Source organism: Schistocerca gregaria, chromosome 5 (genome assembly GCF_023897955.1).
Source record: "Schistocerca gregaria isolate iqSchGreg1 chromosome 5, iqSchGreg1.2, whole genome shotgun sequence".
In the NCBI taxonomy this organism is placed as follows: Eukaryota; Metazoa; Arthropoda; class Insecta; order Orthoptera; family Acrididae; genus Schistocerca; species Schistocerca gregaria.
This window is the reverse complement of record NC_064924.1, coordinates 464835791-464859957: the sequence shown is the minus strand read 5'-3', so window position 1 is coordinate 464859957 and position 24167 is coordinate 464835791. Positions and strand designations below refer to the sequence as shown.

General features: G+C 37.9%; 1 protein-coding gene across 3 annotated transcripts in view; it reads left to right on the top strand.

Annotated features, from left to right (window-relative positions):
* LOC126271918 (gamma-tubulin complex component 6) overlaps positions 1-24167 on the top strand; it is a 249988-nt gene that overhangs the window by 179586 nt on the left and 46235 nt on the right. For all 3 annotated transcript variants that reach the window (XM_049974312.1, XM_049974311.1, XM_049974313.1), the window contains exons 13-14: positions 5446-6828; positions 15892-16001. In XM_049974312.1, the coding sequence (XP_049830269.1) occupies positions 5446-6828; positions 15892-16001 (1493 nt within the window). The remainder of the gene's footprint in view (positions 1-5445; positions 6829-15891; positions 16002-24167) is intronic.

The following is a 24167-nucleotide window of genomic DNA, read 5'->3' as shown; positions in this document are numbered from 1 at the left end:
GATAAGTGGAGTGTAATGGAAGGCAGCCAAGTATGTAATATGAGACTATGAAAAGACAAGTAATGTCACAGTAATTGTAAGAAAACTACGGTGTGAAAGGTATGCACAGAGAAGGGTAAGAGAGAGATTTCGGGAAATCCATCAGGCACATGTGAGTGAGACTGCAGGGGAAGACATAGGACATAACACTACTCACTAATGGGGTATGTAAGTGAAAGAAAGACCACAAGTACAAAATAAGTGGGATATCTCGGAATACAAAATAGAGATAAGTAGTCTTATTCTGGAAGAGGAGTTAAGGAGTTGAATTATATACCAGGGGATATTTTCACTCCATTTACAGAAAGCATGACTAAATTGAAATTCCTGGCCCAACAGTGGAAAGACAACCAAGATTGTGGAAAATAGGTTGACTGTAAATTTAGTTTTACCTGTTACATGTTATTGTATAATAATATTAGGCATGTTATACACAAATGTTATGTTCACCACCTTGCTAACATATTTTTGAGTACATAAAATTATTTTTTTGTCTTATTGGAATGATATATATAATGTGGACATGAGATAAATTCTGTAGTTTCCTCCACATAGTTCAGAAAAGTGAGGTATATGGGTACAACAAAGCTTGGTTTTTGTCATGAAGGCAGAGAGCAACCAGTCAAGCTACCCCAGATACAAAGATAAACATCCCAAAAAGGAATGGGATTCCAGATCATCAATCAGACATGCTTCACTGGTACTATCTGAGCCAAGAGATCACCATGCAGGTGATATTAACTGTGAAGTATGGTAGTGGGCACCAAGTATTTCTACCAACCCCCAACTGCCATTGTGGTTCCCACCTTGAAGGAAGGATAATAGGAGAAAAATAACAAAGGAAAAAGAAAAGAAAAAAAAACATTTCTGGTAAAATTGATCTCGTGAAAGAATGAAGCCACAAGCAATTTTGTCTCATAGGAAAGCACATTACATAGTTTTCCACGGCCAGGTACGTGGTTCCATTAGTGGAGCTTATCGGCCTTCACCACCAGTGCCTCCTTACCTGGCTCAGCAGCCAGAAAGAATTGCACATTGCCCCAAATTGTGTTCCCTGCAGACCCTGTTGCTGCTATATCTGCTTGCTCATTTCTGTTAATTCCTGCATACCCCAGTACCCACATTGTAAATTCTACTTTATTTGTCTCACAATATACATAATCTAAATCATTTGCTTCAGGTACCGGAGACACATCAAAATTTCTGTAAAATTTCACCATAAACAAAGAACAGCTGATGTTAACAGACAGCATCATAATAATAATTCAATTTTCTTATATGTACATACAATATGTACATACATTTACCCCTTGCTCAGATTGTCATGTCATCCTCTATGAATTTTCCTATTGAATAATAGTATTTCCCCGAAGAATCTGCTGTAGTCTCATTTTTAAAATTTCTGGTTTCACATTGAATACATTATTGCCCATTAACTTGTTAAATTGTCATCCCCATATACTGTGGAGTCCATGCTTATAATTTCAATTGGTGTGTGGGTAGCATAAAATTATTTTTATTTCCTGTGTTATATGTGTGGTTAAAATGATTTTTCTCAAATAATTTTTGTTTGCTATGTAGGAAGATTATAATTTCATATATGTATGTGGAGGGAACTGTTAGGATTTGTAGTTTCCGAATTAATGGGCAACAAAACTCTGTTTGCTGTGTAGTACACATGTATCAGACAATTATGTTTTGCAGTTTCAGTATTCAAGAGGCACTGCTTGAACTCTCACAGAAAATTATCCCATATCTAGTGACAGATTTAAAAGAACTATGATAAGCAATTTTTCGTGCACTCAAATCAGTGGGATTTGCTAGTCTTTGTATTGCAAATGCAAAACTGCTTAGCTTATTTAATAGGAAGCCAATATGTGTGTTCCAGCTTAAATTCTTGTCCACATTTAGTTACAGGAATTCGACCATGTCAACTTCTTTCATAAGTTGATTGTTATGTTGTGTTGTAAGTTCCACACATTTTGAATGTTTGGTTTTGAAATGTACCATATGGGTTTTTGCAGTGTTCAGTTTCTATCCATTTAACTGGAACCAGTTTTCTAAGGTGTCTAGTGTGCTTACAATGGAGCTCATCATTTTTTCTACATTGTGATCTTCAATTAAAACATAAGTATTGTCTCCAAATAGAACTGTTGGGGAATTTGTACTTATGGGTAAGTCATTTTATGTAGAATAGGAACAGGATTGAGGCACGCCTTGTGATACTGTACTTAATTTAGAATAATAATTCATTGCATCTAAGGTTGTAGTTACCCTTTGTTTTCTGTTGTGTAACTATGATGTTAACCAATGTAGAACATTGTCTCTAATCCTGTATTTGTCTAATTTGTATGAAGGTCACTCCAAAAGTAATGCACACTATTTTTTTTTAAATCCATCTTTTATTCTACATGTTTGAAAGTTTTACAGTGTGTAGATACATTCTTTAGGAACAATATTTTCATTTCTCCACATAATTTCCATCCCTTTCAACTGCCTTACGCCATCTTGGAACCAGCGCCTGTATACCCACACGGTAAAATTCTGGACCAACCTGTTAGAGCCACTGTTTGGCAGCATGTACAAGGAAGTCATCTTCAAACCTTGTTTCACGAAGAGAGTCTTTCAGTTTCCCAAAGAGGTGATAGTCATATGGAGCCAGGTCAGGACTGTAAGGCTGGTGTTTCAGTGTTGTCCATCCAAGTTTTGTGATTGCTTCCATGCTTTTTTAACTGACATGTGGCCGTGCATTGTCATGCAACAGCAAAACATCCTGCTTTTGCCAATGTGGTCGAACACGACTCAGTCAAGCTTGAAGTTTCTTCATTGTCGTCACATATGCATCAGAATTTATGGTGGTTCCACTTGGCATGATGTCCACAAGCAAGAGTCCTTCGGAATCGAAAAACACCATAGCCATAACTTTTCCAGCAGAAGGAGTGGTTTTGATTTTTTTTTTCCTTGGGTGCGTTTGCATGATGCCGCTCCATTGAAGGCCTCTTCGTCTTTGGTGAAAAATGATGGAGCCATGTTTCATCACCTGTCACAGTTCTTCCAAGAAATTCATCTCCACCATTCTCGTACTGTTCCAAAAGTTCACTGCATACCGTTCTTCTTGTTTCTTTGTGAGCCACTGTTAACATTCTGGGAACCCACCTGACACAAACCTGTTTTTAACGCCAACACTTTCAGTATTCTACAAACACTTCCTTCCCCTATGCCAACGTAGCAAGACAATTTGTTCATTGTCATGCATCTGTCAGCAGTCACCAATTCGTTAACTCTCTGCACATTGTCTGGAGAGTGTGCAGTATGAGGTGTGCTGCTGCGAGGACAATCCTCAATATTACCTTGCCCGCTTTCATCACATAACCTGCTTTCCCACCGACTAACTGTACTGCAGTCGACAGCAGCATCTCCATACACCTTATTCAACCTCTTGTGGATGTTACCCACTGTCTCGTTTTCACAGCATAGGAATTCTATGACAGCACATTGCTTCTGACGAATGTCAAGTGTAGCAGCCATCTTGAAGACATGCTCTGATGGTGCCACTCACGGGAACTGGTTGAACTAATTTTGAAAACAAGTGGGAAGGATGTATCTGCACACTGTAAAACTTGCAGTTGTGTGTGTGAGTTACATTTTCGTGTGTGTGTGTGTGTGTGTGTGTGTGTGTGTGTGTGTGTGTGTGTGTTGCTGACAAAGGCCATTGGCCGAAAGCTTTAAGTGTGAAAATCTTTTTTTTTGTGCATATCTGTGACTCAAAACTCCGCTATATTGTGAGTAGCAACTTTCCTTCTCATAATTTTGTTACATTCCATCCTGGATTTTCCATTGTTTAAAGTTACTGTTATTTGAAATGCAGCTGTTGTAAGGCTATTCAACCCCTCTTAACTTATTTCTAAATGTAACTGAATTTTTGTCACTGAAGTTGCTTTCCGTATGGTTTTTATTACATGAAATTTATTTCTTAATTTTTGGTAGTCAGTGAATAATGCATCTTCAAATACATAATTTGTTAGAATATTATGAATACAGGTAGCTGACTGTGCATTTACTCTAGTGGGATGCATGAAGTTAATGTGAAGCCAAAGTTTTTGTATTAAGTCAGTGAGTACGGACATATCATTGCTTTCAACTATAATATCAATGTTGAAGTCAGCAGCTATTATTATCATTGTCCTTTTTTCTTTACTGAGTTTTTCAAGCAGGCTATGAAATTTCACCATAAAAGCTTCAATTGTAGCTTTCTCTAGTGCTCTACAAATAGAAACTACTATGATGTTTAGGCTCCTCAAGTCAATACAGCAGCTTCATTCAAATGATTGCAATCATTTCTTATTTCATATTTTATATCAGAATGAGTAATTATGCAAGAGTCTCCATGTGATTTCTCTCACCTGCAAAAGCTGTTGGCTAATTCGATTGTCAGATATAAGCCAATGTTCACTGAGACAAATAACTTTGATATTTCAACAGTCAGATAGAATAATTTGTCATTTGTCTAGTTTATGACTTTTGTTTGAAAAGTCAGCCATTAGAACATTTATATTGAAGTGCATTATGTAGGGACATTTTTGTCTATTTAAAAGATAAAACTTTTTTTTCCTTTGGCTGCTGGAGAAGAAAGAAGTCAATATAAATGAGAGCATTTTCTCTGAATTACACATTAGTTGGGATAGTTGTAGGGCACTGGCAGAATTGAAGCAGATGAGAAATTTCTCTCCATAGTGACTCCTCTACTGCACCTGTACTTTCAGGATCTCACATAGCTCAACAAGTTTAACAAACTCATGCACCAAGATCATATTTAAAATATTTCTTAATCTATTTTGTATTCATTTTTGAAAACAGTTTCTCCAAAGTATTAATTAAATGCTATATTAGGAAATCATTCAGGAAATGTTGGATGCCTTTTGTCTCATTAACTGCTCCAATACTGTAAATAAATTCTTGAATAAAAAATAAATAGTTAGTTTCAAACCTGTAAACGATCATCATGCAGCCATGTAAGTATCTTTTCTTAAGAAGTTTTTGCAGCTTCCATTTAACTGACATTTTGCACATATCATTTAATGTGAATATTATTTATGGAAGATGTGTCTATAGGCTTAAAACTGTTTTTCTGTTTGATGAATTCTTCTCAGGTTATCAGTTGGGCGGTGGCGTCATCTTGTTGCAATGTTTCAATGAGTGTCGTACCCAGCATCTTCTGGCGATGTCAGATGGGTATGAAACTCATTGAAATGTTGCGACAAGACGACACCACCACTCGGTTGATAACCCGAGAAGAATTTGATCAGTGGAATACGATGAGAAAGATGCAATCACATCTATTTCTGTTTATCAAATCATGTCATTTGTTATGCACTTTTATTTGCACCATTTGCCTTTATATTTCAGGGAGAAGATAATTATGTTCTACGAAGAGCAGTCAAAAGCAGCAGACAGGAAAAAGTTCCGAGCAGAGTGGTGCATGAGAAGAATGAAACTAAATGAGAAGCGGAAGAAATTTTTATCAGATGAGTCTTTGTACCCAGCATTAACACAGGAAGAAGACACTAAGCAGCACATGTGCACTGATCTTAATCCCGATGGAGTAAAAAACTATTTAGAGACTCCAGATCAAACAAATAATAATGTAAAAAACATAGACACTGAGAAGTTAGTGCCAGCTTATTCCACAACCATTACCAGCAATGTGGAAAGAATTGAGAATGGTGACATAGGTAACTCAGAAAAGCCCATATGTGTAGATAATGTTTCTTTAGAAAGCAATGCAGACAAACAAGAAATGTCAGATGCCCAGAAGAATCGTCTCAAAGTTCTACAGAGTGAATTTGGCATTTCGCTCTCTCTTCCTAGTAATGTTACAAATCAGCAAAAAGATTGCAAAGACTTAGTGACTGATGCAGAACGTAACAGATTCAAAATGATGTGGAGTGAATATGATATTATTACAGGCAATAACAATATAACATCACTGTATAACAAGACTCCAGAAATGTGGAATATGACTGGAGATTCAGACCATGTCATTGCTTATAGTGAATCATGTGCCATCACTGATAAAATAAATCATAATTTTATAGACACAAATGTAGAGTTTAGTGGTGATACTACATTGGTGACTTCTGGAGATGTGATAAGATATGATGGTGTGAACAATATTTTGGCACCAGAATATGAAACCAAATTATCACCCACAAAAGAAATGAGTCTTTTAGCTGTTTCATCCCCAATTGGTTTACAAACCTCCAGTCACATTATGGTGGAAAAAAGCAATGAAAATAGTAATTTGACATCACAAGAAAATGGGATAGCAGTAGCAGCGGAACTGCCAGCCAGTTCAGATCAGTTAACAAATAACTCTGAACAAGAAAACCAGAATGTTGTAAAGTGCTTTCAAGAGGAGGCATCAGTTTCCCAGGCTTCATTCACCGGTGTTTTGAAGAATGATGATAACACCAACGCATCATCTTTTCTCAGCGAAAGTTCTCCAGAGTTTATGAAGTTGAATGAAATGGGGGAACCAGTCAGTGACAAGCCAGTATACTATGGCTTAAGTGTTTTTAATGCTGTGCATCCTTCATGGACATTTGAAATGCCATCTGAAGCACCATTTCCCATAAGGGATATTACAGATCGCTTCTTTCATGGTTGTTTAAATCAAGAAAGTGTACATTACAAAACAGAGACTGAGACACTCGAAACTGAAGCTCTTCAGCGCTCAGTATTATTACCACTGTACATACACAGCAAGTTGGTTAATGGTGCTCTCCTTCAGTAAGTATTTCATTCATTGTGGAATGTACTACAGTTTTAATATGTTCCGTACTACTGAATTTTCCTGCTCTTTTAATATAGGACTTTTTCTCTGTATTAAAAATGTCTTTGTACTGGAGAATATTGTAATTGTGGGAAACATATGAATGAAGAACACAAGATTTCATGCACAATTGTGTGCAATATGCCTTACTTCTTAATATATCAATTTAAAGACAGAACAAACATGACAAAAATATTAAAGTGTATGAGGACTGTTCATTTATTAAGGTCCGACTGGTTATGCAATGGAAACCGCTGTGAAAATGTGATGAAGCTTTGCACAGATTTGTTGGGCTGTGTCTCTAGTATGGCTTTGCATAGATGTGTTGGACTGTCTCTCTAGCATGTCCACTGATCATGTCTTATCATTCTTTTCAGTTGTGAGTGAGTGCACAGTGAGCATGTAAAGATGCTTAGGAATAGTGTCTCCTGCCAAGTATGAGTGCCTGTTGAGAGATTTTGCCTACTTCATACGGTCCACATAATGTAACTGTTGTGCGTTTCCTTATTCATGACAATTTTCAGCCGCACACTAGAGAAGCAGTAGAGATGCTTCTGCAATGTTTTTGATGAGAAATATTTAATCACTCACCATGCAGCCCAGACTTGGCTCCCTTTGAGTTTCATCTCTGTTCACATAAACTGCTGGCTATGAAGACAACATTTTAGCACAGACAATGAGCTGCAGATCAGCATAGAGAATAGGGGAAAGCACAGGTGACTGCCTTGTACAACAAGAATATTGGAAAGTTGACACAATGCTATGGAAACTATGTTAATGCATGAGAGACAGAGAGACAAAGCTGGCAACACTAAACATCATCTGTCCAAAAAGTTCTGAGACTGATTTTATTCCTGGCGTATAAGAGATGTCGGTGCAATAACTATTGTGGCAGCATGAACTAACAACTATAGACAGCAACTCACTGAGCCCAGCCTTAGTGGCCAGAGACAGTGGTCACATGTGTATAAGTTGTGCTTGTGTGGATATGTGTGTTTCCTACTTTAGAAGAAGGCCTTTTGGCCAAAGGTCTAATGTAGAGCAGTCTTTTTGTTGTGTTGTTGTGACTGAACAACTCTTCTATATGATGAGTGGCAGGGTATCCTTATCATAACACTGTTGTTACTCCATCCTGGATTTCCATTATTTAAAGTTCGTACCATCTTGTACCAAACCATGTGAGAGACATTGCATTACCAATGATCAGTGATGTCCCCTACATTAATTACTACGATCTCCTGCCATAGTGGTAGAACAGATACAGCTTATGTCTTCACCACCATCCTTTGGACCAAACAATATCCATCTTATTAGCAAATACAGTGCATCTATATGATGCAGGATACCTATCCAACATAGTGTCCATTTGTTACAAACTCTGCTGTCTCAACTAACAGCAGATGACCCGACAACTTACACAACACACATTCACAGCTTAATACTCCATTCCTGCATCTGTTCATACTTATATACTGACTTAAATCAAATTTAAAACCAGTATATATTTTAACATGTCTGCTAGCAATCATTACCTCCATGAGGCACATTGCATTCAAAGCTTAAATCTTTTTTTGAACAATCATTACAGATTAAATATTTTTCATAATTATATGTATGGTCATCATAGACTTTATTAAATTCACTAAGACACAAACATTCTATTTAGTGTTCTACTGTATTTCCCATAAAGCTAGGTGCAGCATTGGTAGATTCAACTTCTTCCAGTATTTTTTGTTCGCTAGGTTCTTGTTAAGGTTCTTCCCAACTAGTTAAAGAGTTTAGGGCACAAATTACTTCACCAGGTCCTTTATTTTGTTCTGACATTTCTATCTGTTCTCACTTCTCTGATATTTGATTAATTAATGCCTTATGTTCATCATGTACTCCATTAAACTGATCATTCTCTCCGTTTCTTACTAAGTTGCACAGTTAATTTAATTAAGTCTGTAACTTCCTAGTAAATTTAATGTTGGTGTTTCTACACTAGAAATTTTATCTGCTTTTTACCTCCTTTCCTTGTGTTTTTTAAATCTGTAATACTATTAGACACCTCATCTAATTTCTTTAATTTTTTACTTGTTCTTTCATAAGGGACATTAATTATTCCCTTTTGCATGTGGTAACAGACATACAGTGTAGACAACAATATATTCACTTAGCAGCACTTCTATAATATTACGCTGTTCGAACACCAATGTCTCCAACCATTGAAATATGTTCCAAGAACTTTTTTACACAATATAATAGTACCAAACAGAATTCTGAAATCAGTACAGTGTACTGCTCATGTAATTTGCCATACAGGTAGCTGCACCACACTGTTGACACTTTGTGTGTAGGTGAAGTAATGTAGTGACACACCGCTGTACAGTAGTTGTGCAGTCATCTGACTGGTTACTGCACTGTGAATTAAAGCTTCATTGTTGTTGTTTCTGTTGGTCGCCGACGAGATACCATTGGAAGCCACTCTGCACTTGTATCCTCAAAATCGTCACACTAAATTCTTCTATGTTGTTGACAAATTCATTATTGTTGTGACTGTTGGTCACCGACGAGATACCATTGGAAGCTGCTCTGCACTTGTAGCTTCAAAATCACCACATGAAATTCTTGTGTGTTGTTGACAAAATGTTTCTTTACTCACATATCAAAAGTTACTTAAACATGCAGATATTTTTTGCTATTGACCTCATTTCTAGGGTCAGCTAAAAAGTTGTCTTTTGTGACAATTCATATGTCTTTGGTTTTAACCAATGTTGACTTATATCTTCTGCAGTGTTTACTTTGTTTGCTCTGGGCAATTTCATATTTTCTACCATTATTTATTGAAAATTCTTATTTGTGCAACAACTCTCTTCTTTTGTACCTCTTATTCATGTCCTGCACTTAGTGCACCAAAATGTAGGGTTATGTGGTTGGTTTGTAATTGTGCCTCATGTATGTTCTGTCACCCTGTTGTGCTTCTGTCAACTTTACCTAATATTTAATTTCCAGTTGCTGTATTTGAAGTTAATTCCTTTAGTGGTCCTGTTACACAGTGCCACAGAACTGTACCATTGGACTTCTTCACCTTGTTGCAGATCAAATCTGTTCAAGTAACTGAATGACATAAATAGCTTAGTGGTAATTCTTCTGTGTTTTTGTATACAGCTTCAATTCCAGTGATGGGTGAATAGATCTCTCTCACTATGTAGCTCATGATAGACTATCACATGCATGTGCCTTGCTTTGATATTAGCAATCAGATGAAAAACAGGTCCTATAATGATTCTTCAGTTGTTTTATCATTGTTGACATTCTTGCATGCATCTTTTTTGTGCCTTGTTCTCCAAAGCTCTGCCAAGCTGTGACATCTAAAGAGTAAGGCCTCTGTCACAGCAGGTGGAGAGGTTTATCTGCCACTACGCCTTGTCAGTGTCTGGAGCTGATGTGACTTACACGTCATCTGCACTTACATAAAACTAGATTGTGCACAGTGGGGCATTCTACACTTAACAACTACCTGAACTGTGTTTTCACTTCTCATGAACATCTTTCATTGGCCTAAGAGGATGAAAGTGGAACTTATTTTTCCGAAGAGTACAATGTTACACCACAGTAGTTATCAGCAACAAACCACTCCCAATGTGTGATGATATGTTTTTGGATATGAGAGAGGAAATGACCAATTAAACATATTACTAAAACTTTTAAACTTGTTGGGTAAGTTCTTCATGGGTTCATCTTTTGTGGAAACCTGAACATCCCATAAAGCTACCATCTTTTTAAATTCAAATATGCTTTGTGAAATCTCACAATGACACTTTGCATCCCCTATATATTTGGAGACATTCTGTATCTTGTAATGATCGACTGCATTTAAAAAAAAATGAAAGGGCCTATACCAAAGAAAAAGATGTTCAGCAATTGATCCAGGGCTACAGGGAACTTTTAATTTCATTTTGTTTCAACCAATCAAGTTTTGCTAAGCACATTGAGACTAATTTTGTCTTAAGGTCAAATTGTGCATTCAGAATTCAATGTTCTGCTTCAAAATATTGCTACTACATCTTGAGATGAAAGAGACAAAGAAACAGTGAAAAATGTGAATCAGCAGTGTCATAAACATCATATTTGGATTGTCAGACATATGGTTTGTTTGTTGACAAACTGGCCCAGAGGTGAACTTACCTAGTTCTCCTGAGCATAAAATGTATTCAGAATCTAGATGTGAAAGACCTATCAGTTCCAAGGTCACTAAGTCACACAAAGCACTGCAACCCTCTGCATTTCTCATTAGTGCCCTTAGTCTTGAAGATACTACATAAATTGATGTAGCAGTACAGTTACAGCTGTCAAAAATCACCACAAATACATTGGTTGCTTGTGAAAGTGTGAAATATAACTTATAAATACATGTACTCCCATTATCTTTACACCTTTCTTCTTTTAATCGTTTCAGAATTTCCTGAACTGTAGAACAGAGGGAGGTGAAATACAGTCAGTAAATGATTCCCATATTTTTGTGTAAATTATATAGAGTCCGAAGTTCTATGCAGGAACTAAAGCTCTCAAGGGAAAGGCAGATCTGAGTAATACCTTTATTTACAAGAAACCAATTTTCATTTTACTGACACTCTTATTCTAAAGGACCTCTTTCTTCACCGTAAAGATTAAATCAGTATTGATAGGACAGTGTTTTATACCTGTTCCTTATATTAATTCATCAGAAGCTTTGCATTGTTAATGAACTGCAAGCAAAAAACTTCTCTTCTTTCAAGATGTCTGTGACCTTGCTATGGGAAGGCAGAAGGGGTGAGGGCTGAAAGTCTACTAGTGGGTACACTGCTACCTTCCATTCATCATTGTAGCCTTCCATCTGCAATTCATTGTCTCACTGAGAAGATTTCAATTGAAAGTTATTAACAGTTTTGTTGTTTTATGGCTGTACAATGTGACAAAAGCAGTCCTAAACCAGCTTTAATGGTCCAAAAGATTCCACCTGTGTTGTGGAGCATCTACAACACATTGGCATACACAGCTCTGATTCTTAAATTTGTGCTCACATGAGCTGATTTTACCAAAAAGTAAGCATAACCCAGACCAAAAATCAATTCATATATTCTTTTACTATTTGATTAGTTTTACTGTTGTAGTTGTATTCACGCGTAAGTTATTGGTGTTAAGTTTCAAACTTATTTGTTCATTTTCAAACCATTACCTGAGGTGCACTCATGTGATTAATGAAATAATGTCATAGTATAACATTTATAGGTTTTTTTGCTCTTCTCAACAGTTCACATTAGAACGTAGTGTATCCTTGATACTTCTAATTACTATAGCATTAAACAAGAATGGACTTTTCCAGTAAATAGACGTCTGATAGTATTCTACACAAAGTTACACAAATAATTTGTTTTGTATATTAGATAAGAACATCTGTATGGTAAGAGAGGTGGAGCAGTGGCTTTTTTCCAAAGTTTATATTTTTTTCTCCTAATATACACAAACATACACAGATAAGCCAAAGCATTACGACCATTGTCTACTGTAAAATTGAATGCTGTCTTGTCGTACTGTTGGTACATGATGAGGTAAGGTAAGTATGTAAGTGAAGCAGAGGTGAATGAAAAATCATTCTAGAGATGGTAGGAGCTGCAAGTGGGGAAATACACTGACATAAGCAGTCCTGAAGAGACCAGGTTGTTATGTTCAAAATGGTGAATATGGACAGCTGTTTGTATGCTACTGTTGCAAACATCTGTGGAAAGTTGTTGAAGGATGGTGAAACCACGAGGAGGTAACAAGGTGTTGGACACCTGTGCCTCATTACAGAAATTGGATTTGTAATTGTGGCATTAAGTAACACACAAAAAGAATGCAGTCACATTGCAAATCAATAGGAGTACTGTGCAATTGCTGTATTGGTCAAAAAGTAAAAAGCCTCCAGCTGATAAATCAATGACTTCCAAGCATTCTCTCATGCATCATCCCATTCTTTATATCTCTACCTCCATGCAACTGTTTCCCATACTTGTCACTTTTGTTATCCATGATTCTTGAGGGTTCAAGTTCTCAGGTCCTTGACTTCTAACACTGTAATTAATGCTCCTGTAACAAATAGATTGTTGTTGCTGCTTAGCCTAATGCTTTTGGAAATTATATTACACCCTCTATTTTCCTCTGTGTTTATCCAGTCCTTCATTATTAGATTATTTATTTTATCTTTAAATGAGTTTTACTTGTACAATATCCCTCACCAGTCCTTGCTCTATCTTACAATCGCTCTTATTATTTGTATTTTATTGTATGTTATTAAACAGCCTTCCTTAACTTGTTTTATTCAAGTAATTTTGTATGAAGGTTTGAAGTTCTGTAACTGTTCCAGGACATTTATTCTGTTTATCTGTCATTTTGCATGTACATCTGTCTTATCAATGGTATCTTCTACATAACTGTAAATTTATATTCTTCATTCATTTTGTTATTCACATTTTGTAAACTTTTGTAAAGGTTAAGTTGTCAATGCTACATTTCTTAATAACAGAATTGTTTTCTGCTTTTGTTGCTATGTGGCACTACTTTTGTATTTATCACTGTCCTCTGATACCTGTAGTTGTCTTTGTGGTTTTCACATTGTAGCTAGTCAATTAGTTTGCCATGACAACTTTGTTTGTTACATGCTGTCTTTACAAATCTGATCAACAAGATGTTCACAGTGTATATTTCAGGTGCTTAATTTTTGACGATACTTGTAGTTTCTTACTCTTGGATATTATGTTTATTACATTTGCTGTGTATTTTAGGTTTGCAGACAATGTGAAGATGGGTTCTACCCAAAATGCATCAGATAAAGCCATTGGTTTATCAGCTGGTGGTGTCTTATTTAATGACCAATACAGCAATTATGCAGTACTCCTATTGACCGGAAACTTGAGGTTGGAGACTTGCCCACACTGTGAAGCAGAACAGACAGCAATCTGTGGACAATATGATGGCAAGTACAATGCAAGTGCAGGCACAAGTGTTTCAGAGCATACCAATCATGAAACATTGAATATGGGCCGCCATGGCCGCTGGCCCCTGCCTGTACGTTGATCCATTCTGAATTACCATTGCAGTGAGGCAATGGCCATTTGCAGATACACAGTGGTTCAGATAAACAGTGGCTCAAAATATGCACAGCACTATGGATACAGGCCAATGGTATCAGTATTATTCAATGGAAGACATTCACCTGGACATTCAAGGAGCATGTGGTAGTAATCAAAGGCACCATGACAGCTGCATACCACATGAATCTTATTGCAGAGCACCCGCATCCCTTCTTTCTTGATGTCTACTCTGATAACAATGTCATCTTCTAACAGAATAACTGTCCATGTCATTAGACCAGAATAATGCTACATTGGATTGAGGCATATTATAAAGTACTTGTGTTGATGTCTTGGCCATTGAATTTGCTTGATCTGAACCTGATGGAAAATACACTCCTGGAAATGGAAAAAAGAACACATTGACACCGGTGTGTCAGACCCACCATACTTGCTCCGGACACTGCGAGAGGGCTGTACAATCAATGATCACACGCACGGCACAGCGGACACACCAGGAACCGCGGTGTTGGCCGTCGAATGGCGCTAGCTGCGCAGCATTTGTGCACCGCCGCCGTCAGTGTCAGCCAGTTTGCTGTGGCATACGGAGCTCCATCGCAGTCTTTAACACTGGTAGCATGCCGTGACAGCGTGGACGTGAACCGTATGTGCAGTTGACGGACTTTGAGAGAGGGCGTATAGTGGGCATGCGGGAGGCCGGGTGGACGTACCGCCGTATTGCTCAACACGTGGGGCGTGAGGTCTCCACAGTACATCGATGTTGTCGCCAGTGGTCGGCGGAAGGTGCACGTGCCCGTCGACCTGGGACCGGACCGCAGCGACGCACGGATGCACGCCAAGACCGTAGGATCCTACGCAGTGCCGTAGGGGACCGCACCGCCACTTCCCAGCAAATTAGGAACACTGTTGCTCCTGGGGTATCGGATCTCCGGATCTCTCCCCCATTGAGCATGTATGGGACTGGATGAAGCGTCTCACGCGGTCTGCACGTCCAGCACGAACACTGGTCCAACTGAGGCGCCAGGTGGAAATGGCATGGCAAGCCGTTCCACAGGACTACATCCAGCATCTCTACGATCGTCTCCATGGGAGAATAGCAGCCTGCATTGCTGCGAAAGGTGGATATACACTGTACTAGTGCCGACATTGTGCATGCTCTGTTGCCTGTGTCTATGTGCCTGTGGTTCTGTCAGTGTGATCATGTGATGTATCTGACCCCAGGAATGTGTCAATAAAGTTTCCCCTTCCTGGGACAATGAATTCACAGTGTTCTTATTTCAATTTCCAGGAGTGTATGTGGGTTACCAGCTCCACTTCTGTAAACCACCAGTCCATAATTTACAGGAATTGTGTGACCTGTGCATAGACATCTGGTTCCTCATACCTCCAGAGACCTAGCAAGGACATGTTGAAACCAAGCTACTTGGAATCACTGCTTTGTTGTTTCCTAAAGGTGGACCAACACTTCATTAGCATGTGTTCATAATATTTTGGTTCATCATTATCTCAGTATAAAGTAGTTCCTGTAATTATCAGAATGAAAACATTACCACAAATCATAATTTGTTGTTAGTTTACTTAACAGACATGGCCTTTTAATGACTTAACTCATTCCAAACCCCTGAGAGCTCTCCGTGATAATGGGATTTACAAAACACATTGTTTAGATTGATGAATGAGTAGTTCCAAGATGATTTTAAACCTTCAGCATTTATTAGTACTGTTGGTCACGAGTATAAAGAATGCTTAGCTTTGATAAGTCATTATCTTTCAAATTACATATTACCATATATTTGAATGTGTAACTTTACTTTCATCTCTGTTAATGAGAGACAGAATTCTTGTCATGTTTACGTGCCCATGTATTAGACAGAATTCTTGTCATGTTTATGTGCCCATGTATTACTGTGCTTCATATTTTTCCAGGTTCTTTTTACAAGATGAATCTTTGCTGAGCCATCTAGAAAGTCTAAGAAACTATTTTCTCCTGCAAGATGGTGAATTCTCTCAACTTCTCTGTACTCAGTTATTCCAAGGTATGTTACTCTCTGATTTATGATGTGAAGAACAAGTTAATTTGAAATGTTATGTTAGATGAATTGTAGAAGTATATTCAAAAAACTTTTCTTATACATGTAGATAGAGCAAATTTTACATAAAAAATGGTGACGGAGGGAGTTACACACAAGAATCAGAGATTCCTTCATGTATAAGATGGAAAGTAGGGTCATAATGACTCACTAAATCAGAAATTAATTTAAGAACCCACTCTCAACATCCCAGCCAAGGGTGACAGAGCAATGCTCGATGAGAGAGAAAAATCCCTCATTATTGTCTTTCATTGTTGTTTTGAGAAAACATTGTTAAGTTCTTTTCTCATTTTAATTGTTCCTGTCTATAATTTTAAACAGGTCTCACTGAAATTTTTTACTAATACTTGTTTCTCCCTAAAGTGTGAACATTAAGAGATGTAAATCCACTTTAACATGTTATGTGAATCAGAAAATAAATATGTAGAAATGAAATTGTGACATCAACATTATGAGTGACTATGTGGCAGTAATTATAATTACAAAGTTTCAGGTTGGAACAATGAAACTAGGATGAAATACGGGAGAAAAACCAATTGAAACTGACGAGAAAACAAAAATTGTTGTATTAATAATGCTATTGTGCTTTTGTCGGTTCAGAAGTTCTATGATTAAAAATGAGTCCATATTTTATACCAAAGCATAGATTATTAAAAATCATGTGCCTCTGGTAGTGTGTGGTAAAATGGGCATCTTGTGAATCTGTCACATTCTAGCAAATATTTCATTGTCTCCTTATACTGATAACTCAGTGTATACATCATAAAAACTATTGGAGTGTTCTGGATACTAATTCAAAGAATTTGTTGGATTTTTTGTGTAACCTGAGTGTTGCCGTACAACAAGGTCCCCAGTTTCTTGAACTGGTAATGAAGTCAATCAGCCTGAAAAATGCTGAAATTTGAAATTTTCTTTAATGTTATCTGTCCAGCATATTCTTACCAAATTGTGATTCATTCTTCCACAGAAATAAAATGTTTCATATCATATAAATGAAGTAATTTGTTGCCTTAGTTATTACAGAAGTGATGAATTAGTTGCAACATTGAAAGCTGAAACACCTATTGCCAAAGAATATGTGACTTTGATAGATTATTCTGTGACATTGACTTCACAGTCAATGAACAAGTGACAGCTGTGTCACACAATTCTGCTGAAGGAAATGTGCCACAGTATGGCAGTCGCATATAAATATGCGTACCTGATTTTGTTGACGACTAGTTATGTGAAAAATAGTTTGCCAAAACTGGTAGTCAGTAAAGAAAATTTGTGGTCTTGATGTAAGATTTTTATCCACACATGTTTTAAATCAGCAGATCACATATCTCCCATCTCCCCATTCATGATGTCAAAAAATGACAGATTTTTGTGAAATTCCCATTTAACAGCCACAGTAAATGCGAATATTGAATGCCTTCATTGTCATTGTTCATAACTTCGCTGAGATAACAAAAATATTGAATCAAAGAATATATATTCAGAAAACTGGGAATAAACAGTCAAGAGATGTCAAAAATATAACTGTACTTCGCTACAATGGAACCTTTCTGCTGCCATTGCTGCCACATTGATTCATCATCATGTACCACCTAGCCTCCCTGCCTTAAGTGTGAGACGTCCTGACGGGTCTGTCTCTGTGGTGTTTGCTCTTGCAAAGTTGTTTGTTGAGATGCTGGGGGAAGCAAAACTGGTGTTGGTTTTTCCAGAGCCATAGGTGCTCTACATTATCTCTTGGTTGAAGGCTTGGGAACCATCAGAGAGCATAATAGATTTTCCATTGTGTATGTGTGTGTCTCTGTGTAATACCCCCTAAGACCCCAAATATGATGACCACAATGGTGGCTTGATAATGCCCAATCAGAGCTACTATGAGTACACTATTTGAAATTCTTGCGGATAAAAGTTGAGCAACTTACATGTCACATCTCTGGGAGTGTTCCCAATCAAAACATCTGTTGTTGTAACTGTTTGTGAGTGATAAACTTTGCCATTCAGTTGGTCCCTGTAGTCATAGACATCACATCTTTGATGAAATCAACTGGGATGTAGATATTCTGCCATATACTATTTCTGCAACAGACGTGCCAGTGTCAGACTTATAAGCAGTGTTTAAGTCCAGTAAAACTAATGGTGGGGTTTATCTCCATTTGTCCTCATGGCATATTACAGCTGTCTTCAAGGCCTTGTCCTTTACTTTGTGGGTGATAGCAGGTAGTTTTGTGGTGGTACATCTCACACAGCTTGGCTAGTTTTTGGAACAGAATTGACTCAAACTGTCTACATCTATCAGTTGTTCCATGTATTGAACACCATGCTATCCATGTGCTGAAAAAGGTCTTTGCCATTGTCTCGGCTGAAATATCAGTGGTAGGATCAGTGTCTACCCTACATGTAAACAGACAGAAGAATCCCTCTGAAGGCTATTGTGACACCACCAAGTCAACATGTACTTGCACAAATCTTTCACACCTGTTGGGAAATGTCCCCAAAAAGTGGGGGGGGGGGGGGGGGGGGGGGGGGGAGGAGGATGGACATGATGTTCCACTTTATTTCTGTGTCCATGTCTTATGGTGTTTGTTTATGTCAGACCACACAAAATGCTGTGCCAGTATACACACCATGTTTTTATACCTGGATGTGTCAGACTGTGAATACTACCAATATACTTGCCTGGGATAGGTTGTGGGTACAAAATGGCGGTGTCTTCCTCTAGAGATGTCGTACCAAATTTTCAGCTTAAATTTAATAGCCACACTTACACTAGTTGGAGACCAGTTGTCCCATTTGAGAGGAAATATTACACTGTGTGTCATTGCCTTGCACAGTCACTAACTCATTAAAATTAATGCTTTGTTGTACACTGCTTACACATGAAAGGAAATGTGCAGAAGAGTTCTGTGGTACTGATGTACACTATATGTCAGTCATGAATTGTGTTATAAATTATGTTTCCCTGTGTTGCCTAGTAAAATTGTATTTGCTGCATTGCTTGAAAATAGATGTTACAGATTTGTGATCAGTGAATATAGTGAAATCCTTAGTGACCAGAAACACCTCATTGATGGCTTCGAAAGCTACTAGCAACTTGCAGTCATACACTATCCATTCTGCCTCCCTCTCTGCCTGTGCACTCAGTTTGCTGGCAAAATGCAATGTACTGCCAAACAGATTTAATAATGTATTGTTGCAAAACTGCACATATTATTGTTTGACTATCATCTGCCACAACAGCCAAAGAATCAGTGTGTGCTAAAAGTGTCACATCAACTACATTTATTCTTGGTATGTAGTAGAAGGTAGTGCTTCCTGTGTAGGCTGCACATTTCCCGGTAACACAGAAATTTCTGATGTTATAACCACACATTCCAAAATGCTGCTTTTTTGTCCTGGTACACACTTCCTGTTATTGAAGGTTACACTGTAGTCACTGAAGCATTGGAAAACCTGCCTCAAATGTTCTCCATGTTGGCTTGATGTTTTGGAAAACAATCAGTACATCGTAAAACAGAAGTATAGCCCATGCAAAACTTTATCAGTAAACTGTTGCCACGACTGGACTGAGCATCTAAACCGAAAACAGTCTACATCTACATGACTGCAATCCACACTTAAGTGCCTGGCAAACAGTTCACTGAACAAGCTTTCTGTACAGTTTCAGTATGCAGGAAAAGTGAACACTTAACTCTTTATTGTGTGATCTCTGATTTCTCATATCTTATTACAATAAACATTTATCCCTAATTAGATTGGTGTCAACAAAATATTTTTTCTTTTGGAGGAGAAATTTGGTTATTGAAATTTCATGAAACGATCTTGTAACAATGAAAAACACTCTTGTTTTGATGATTGTTACTACAATTCACATGTCCTTCCCATGACAGTCACTCCCTATTTCATGCTAATACAAAATGGGCTGCCATTCTCTGAACTTTTTTAATGTCCTCTGTCAGTTGCATCAGTTGCATCTTTAGTTCACCTTACCCATAAAATCATTTATGTGGTGTTTGTAGTTTAAGTTGTTCATAATTGTAATCCCTAGATTTTTAGTTGAGTTGGCAGCCTATAGACTTGTGTGATCTATTGTGTAACCAAAATTAACAAATTCCTTTTAGTACTCATGTGGATGACCTCACACTTTTCATTATTTAGAGTCAATTGCCACTTTTTGCGCCATTCAGATACCTTATCTAAATCATTTTGTGGTTGGTTTTGATCTTGTGATGGCACTGGTGAATGGTAAATGACAGCATCCTCCGCAAGCAATCTAAGAGGGCTGTTCATATTGTCCCCTGAATCATTTATATAGATTAGGAACAGCAGAGGCTATGTAAAAATTCCTTTGGGAATGTCAGAGATCACTTTTGCTTTAGTTGATGACTTTGTCAGTCACTATGAATTGTGACATTTCTGACAGAAAATCAAAAATCCAGTTGTACAACTAAGATGATGCTCCATAGGCAAGCAATTTCATAAGATGTTGCTTGTGAGGAACAATGTCAGAAGCCTATTGGAAATTCAGAAATATTAATCAATTTAAGATCTCTGGTCAGCAGCACTCTTTACTTCAGGATCATAAAGAGCTAATAATATTTCCTAAGAATGATATTTTCCAAGCAAATGTTGGCTTTGTGTCAGTAGAAGGTAATTCATAATATTCAAACATAGTATATGTTTCAAAATCCTACTGCTAATTGACACCAGAGATATGGGTCTGTAAGTCAGTGGATGAATCCTGTTTCCTTTCTTGACTATTGGTGTGACCTTTGAAACTGTCCTGTCTTTAGTTACAGATCTTTTATTGAGTGAAAGGTTATATACAAGTTCTAAATATGGAGCTATTATATCAGCTTACTCTGAAAGGTACCCAATTGATATACAATCTGGACCAGAAGACTTGCCTTTATTAAGTGATTTAAGCTACACAGAGGATATCTACTTCTATGGTATTCATATTGACAACTGTTCTTGATCTGAATTCTGGAATATTTACGTTGTCTTCTTTGATGAAGGAGTCGTGGAGAACCCTATTTAGTAACTTTGCTTTAGTGGTATTTTTATCAGTAACATTACCATTGATATTGCACAGTGGCAGTATTGACTGTGCTTGTTGCTGATGTACTTAACTTACTACTGTTTTCTCTTCGGATTCTCTGCTGGATCTGAGACATTATTTCATTGTGGAAACTACACTATCAACAAAGCTGTCTGGGTAAAGTAAATATCTTCAGAAAGATAAAAAGGGGTAATTTGGCAGTCCTGGATCTGCTCTCTGCCGCCTCTGGAATTTACATAGAATCTCTTGCATAAATCACTATTCTAAAAAAAATGTGGTCGTTTTAATAAGCTGTTAAGTTGTTGCAAATTAGTTACCAGGTAATTTATGTGATATTGTCCTTGTGTTTAGTGCCTGGAATCATGACATTGTCTCCACGTTTTATCTTTCTTGGGGAGAAAATGCAAAGGCGATGCACAAGGACTGTCATAGGGTCGAATAATGCCATCCAGTAGTTGCTTGTCAAATCCCCTTTTGGCTACTGCCAGGCAATTTATTGGTATTTTCTGCAGTCATACAGATACTGGTAGGCCTGTAGTAGTCTTCATAAAATGTCTCATGTTGTGTTTCAAAGCTTTTCTCTCTCTGTGTGTCATAGTGATTGATGGGAACTGTGAAAGCAGCTGTGTGTGAGTGTAGTTTGAAAAGTACTCTGAATGGAATAGAAAGAAATGACTAATTACCAAGCAAGGTGTAGTGGTAGTTAGCACACTGGATTCACATTCAGGAGGATGATGGTTCAAACCCTGATTTAGGTTTTCCGTGATTTCCTTAAATCACTTCAGGCAAATGCTAGGATGGTTCTTTTGAGAGGGCACAGCCGACTTCCTTCCCTAATCCAATGGGACCGATGACCTTGCTGTTAGGTCCCCTCCCCCGAATCAACCAACCAGCCAAATGACTGATCTCAGCAAAATGTTTTTTTTTTTTTTCAATTTAGCCACCCTGTACACTAACGCACTTGGTCCTGTGACGCTCCAATGTCTTCATCCCATCTCAGGCAGGCTTGCAAAATATCCGCCAACTTCGGGTTGTCAGTTCTTCATTTGAAGAGAATCTCTGTCCACTGAGGAAAATTTTGAAATTGGGGATTAAATGGTAATGATGGCTCCAAATAAGGTGGGTGTGGCAACAGTTTCTACCCTAGTTCATGTGTTTGTTCCATGGTTAGGACATTTGTGTGTGACTTTCTTCCTTGCAAAACCTGATCTTTTTTTGGGTATCTCTTGCTGTACTTGGTGCAGGAGGTTAGCATAACATTGTTCAATAATCGTTTGACCAATGAAACATAAATCTATCAGCAGAATTCCTTTCGCATCTCAGAAAACTGGCGCCATGGTCTTTCTGGCTGACTGTGTTACCTTTGCATAATTTGGTGGTGGTAAATCAACATGTGTCCATTGCTTTGACTGTTGTTTTGTCTCTGGGGTGTAGTAGTGGACCCAAATTTTTGCTGTGCTCACAAACTGGCTCAAAAAATATTGGTGATTGCTCTTATAACCGGTCATACAATGTTTGGACATTTCCATTCTGCTGCGCTTCTGATCCTGCATTAAGACTTGTGGCTCCCATCTAGCAGATAATTTCCCATATCAAATTCCACAGTTAAAATGTGATATGCCTGTTCAGATGACAGCCCTCCAGCTTCATCAATTTCTTGCACTTTCAGCTGATGGTCTTCCATAACCAATTATGCACATCTGCAATAATTTCTGGGATAGTGCCACATTTTGGCCAACCATTAGACAGATTATCGTCTAAGCATAAAATTACAATGAATGCAGACCATTAGCTGCTTTTAGGCATTGATAAATATCAACAGGGACAGTTGAAAATGTGTGCCCCGACCAGGACTCAAACCCGGGATCTCCTGCTTACATGGCAGACGCTCTATGTTACTGAACCATCAAGGACACAGAGTATAGTGCAACTGCGGGGACTTATCTCTGGCATGCTCCACTTGAGACCCACACTTCCAACTTACTGTCCACACGCTACATTTGTAGTGCCCCTGCCCACAATACTCATTACTCGTGGCAGTTAATCTACCAATTCCTGTAAGAGTTTGGGCAGTGTGAGTTCATTCGCACTGAAGAAGATCATTGGCTGGCAAGCCTTATCTATATAAAGATGGTATCTGTTCTTTCAGACAAGTCAGATGTCAGATACTGCCACAAGTAATGAGTATAATGGGCAGGAGTACTACAAATGTAGTGTGTGGACAGTAAGTTGGAAGTGTAGGTCTCACGGGAGTGTGCCAGAGATAAGTCCCTGCAGTCGCACTATCCTCTGTGTCCTCAATGGCTCAGTCAGATAGAGCATCTGCCATGTAAGCAGGAGATCCTGGGTTCGCGTTGCACTTGGGGCACATGTTTTCAACTGTATCCATTGATATTTATCAGTGCCTGTAAGCAGCTAATGGTCTGGATTCATTGTAATTTCATTCTTCAAGAACTGCAATATCACCAATGGTAGCCGTTGTTTCGGACATGTCTGAAAGAACAGATACCATCTTCATGTATCATCTAAGTTGCCCTGACCAATTTAAACTCATTTGTCCACATGATGACAATTGAATATGAAGGAGCAGAGTCTCCCAATGTATTCTGAAAATTAGCATGAATTCCTTTTCTTTCATACGTTTCTTAATACCTTACGTAATCACTGTTGGAATTTCAATTTTTTTCCACTTTCACGAACCACTACACAGGAACAACAACAGATAGACTTCCGCACTATAGATATCTACCCAGAGCATCAGTGCATCACGTGTTACTCATAAAGGATGACTTAGTATTACATGGGAATCTCGTTGCACTAGCGCTGGCATGTGGTGGTGATTTCACGAACTTTTCAAACTATCCTCATAAAAAGTATTTTGATTCTTGCACTTGTCTTTTGAGTTGAGATGCCTGGATGCTGTTAATGATGCTGGCTGAAGTTTTGTTGATTAAACAACCATTCTTGATATTCCTTAACTAATTGAAATGAACTAGGAAATCTGCTCCTATTTGCTCTGATAAATCTGCTACAATGAAGTTCATTTTATACTTCCTGCC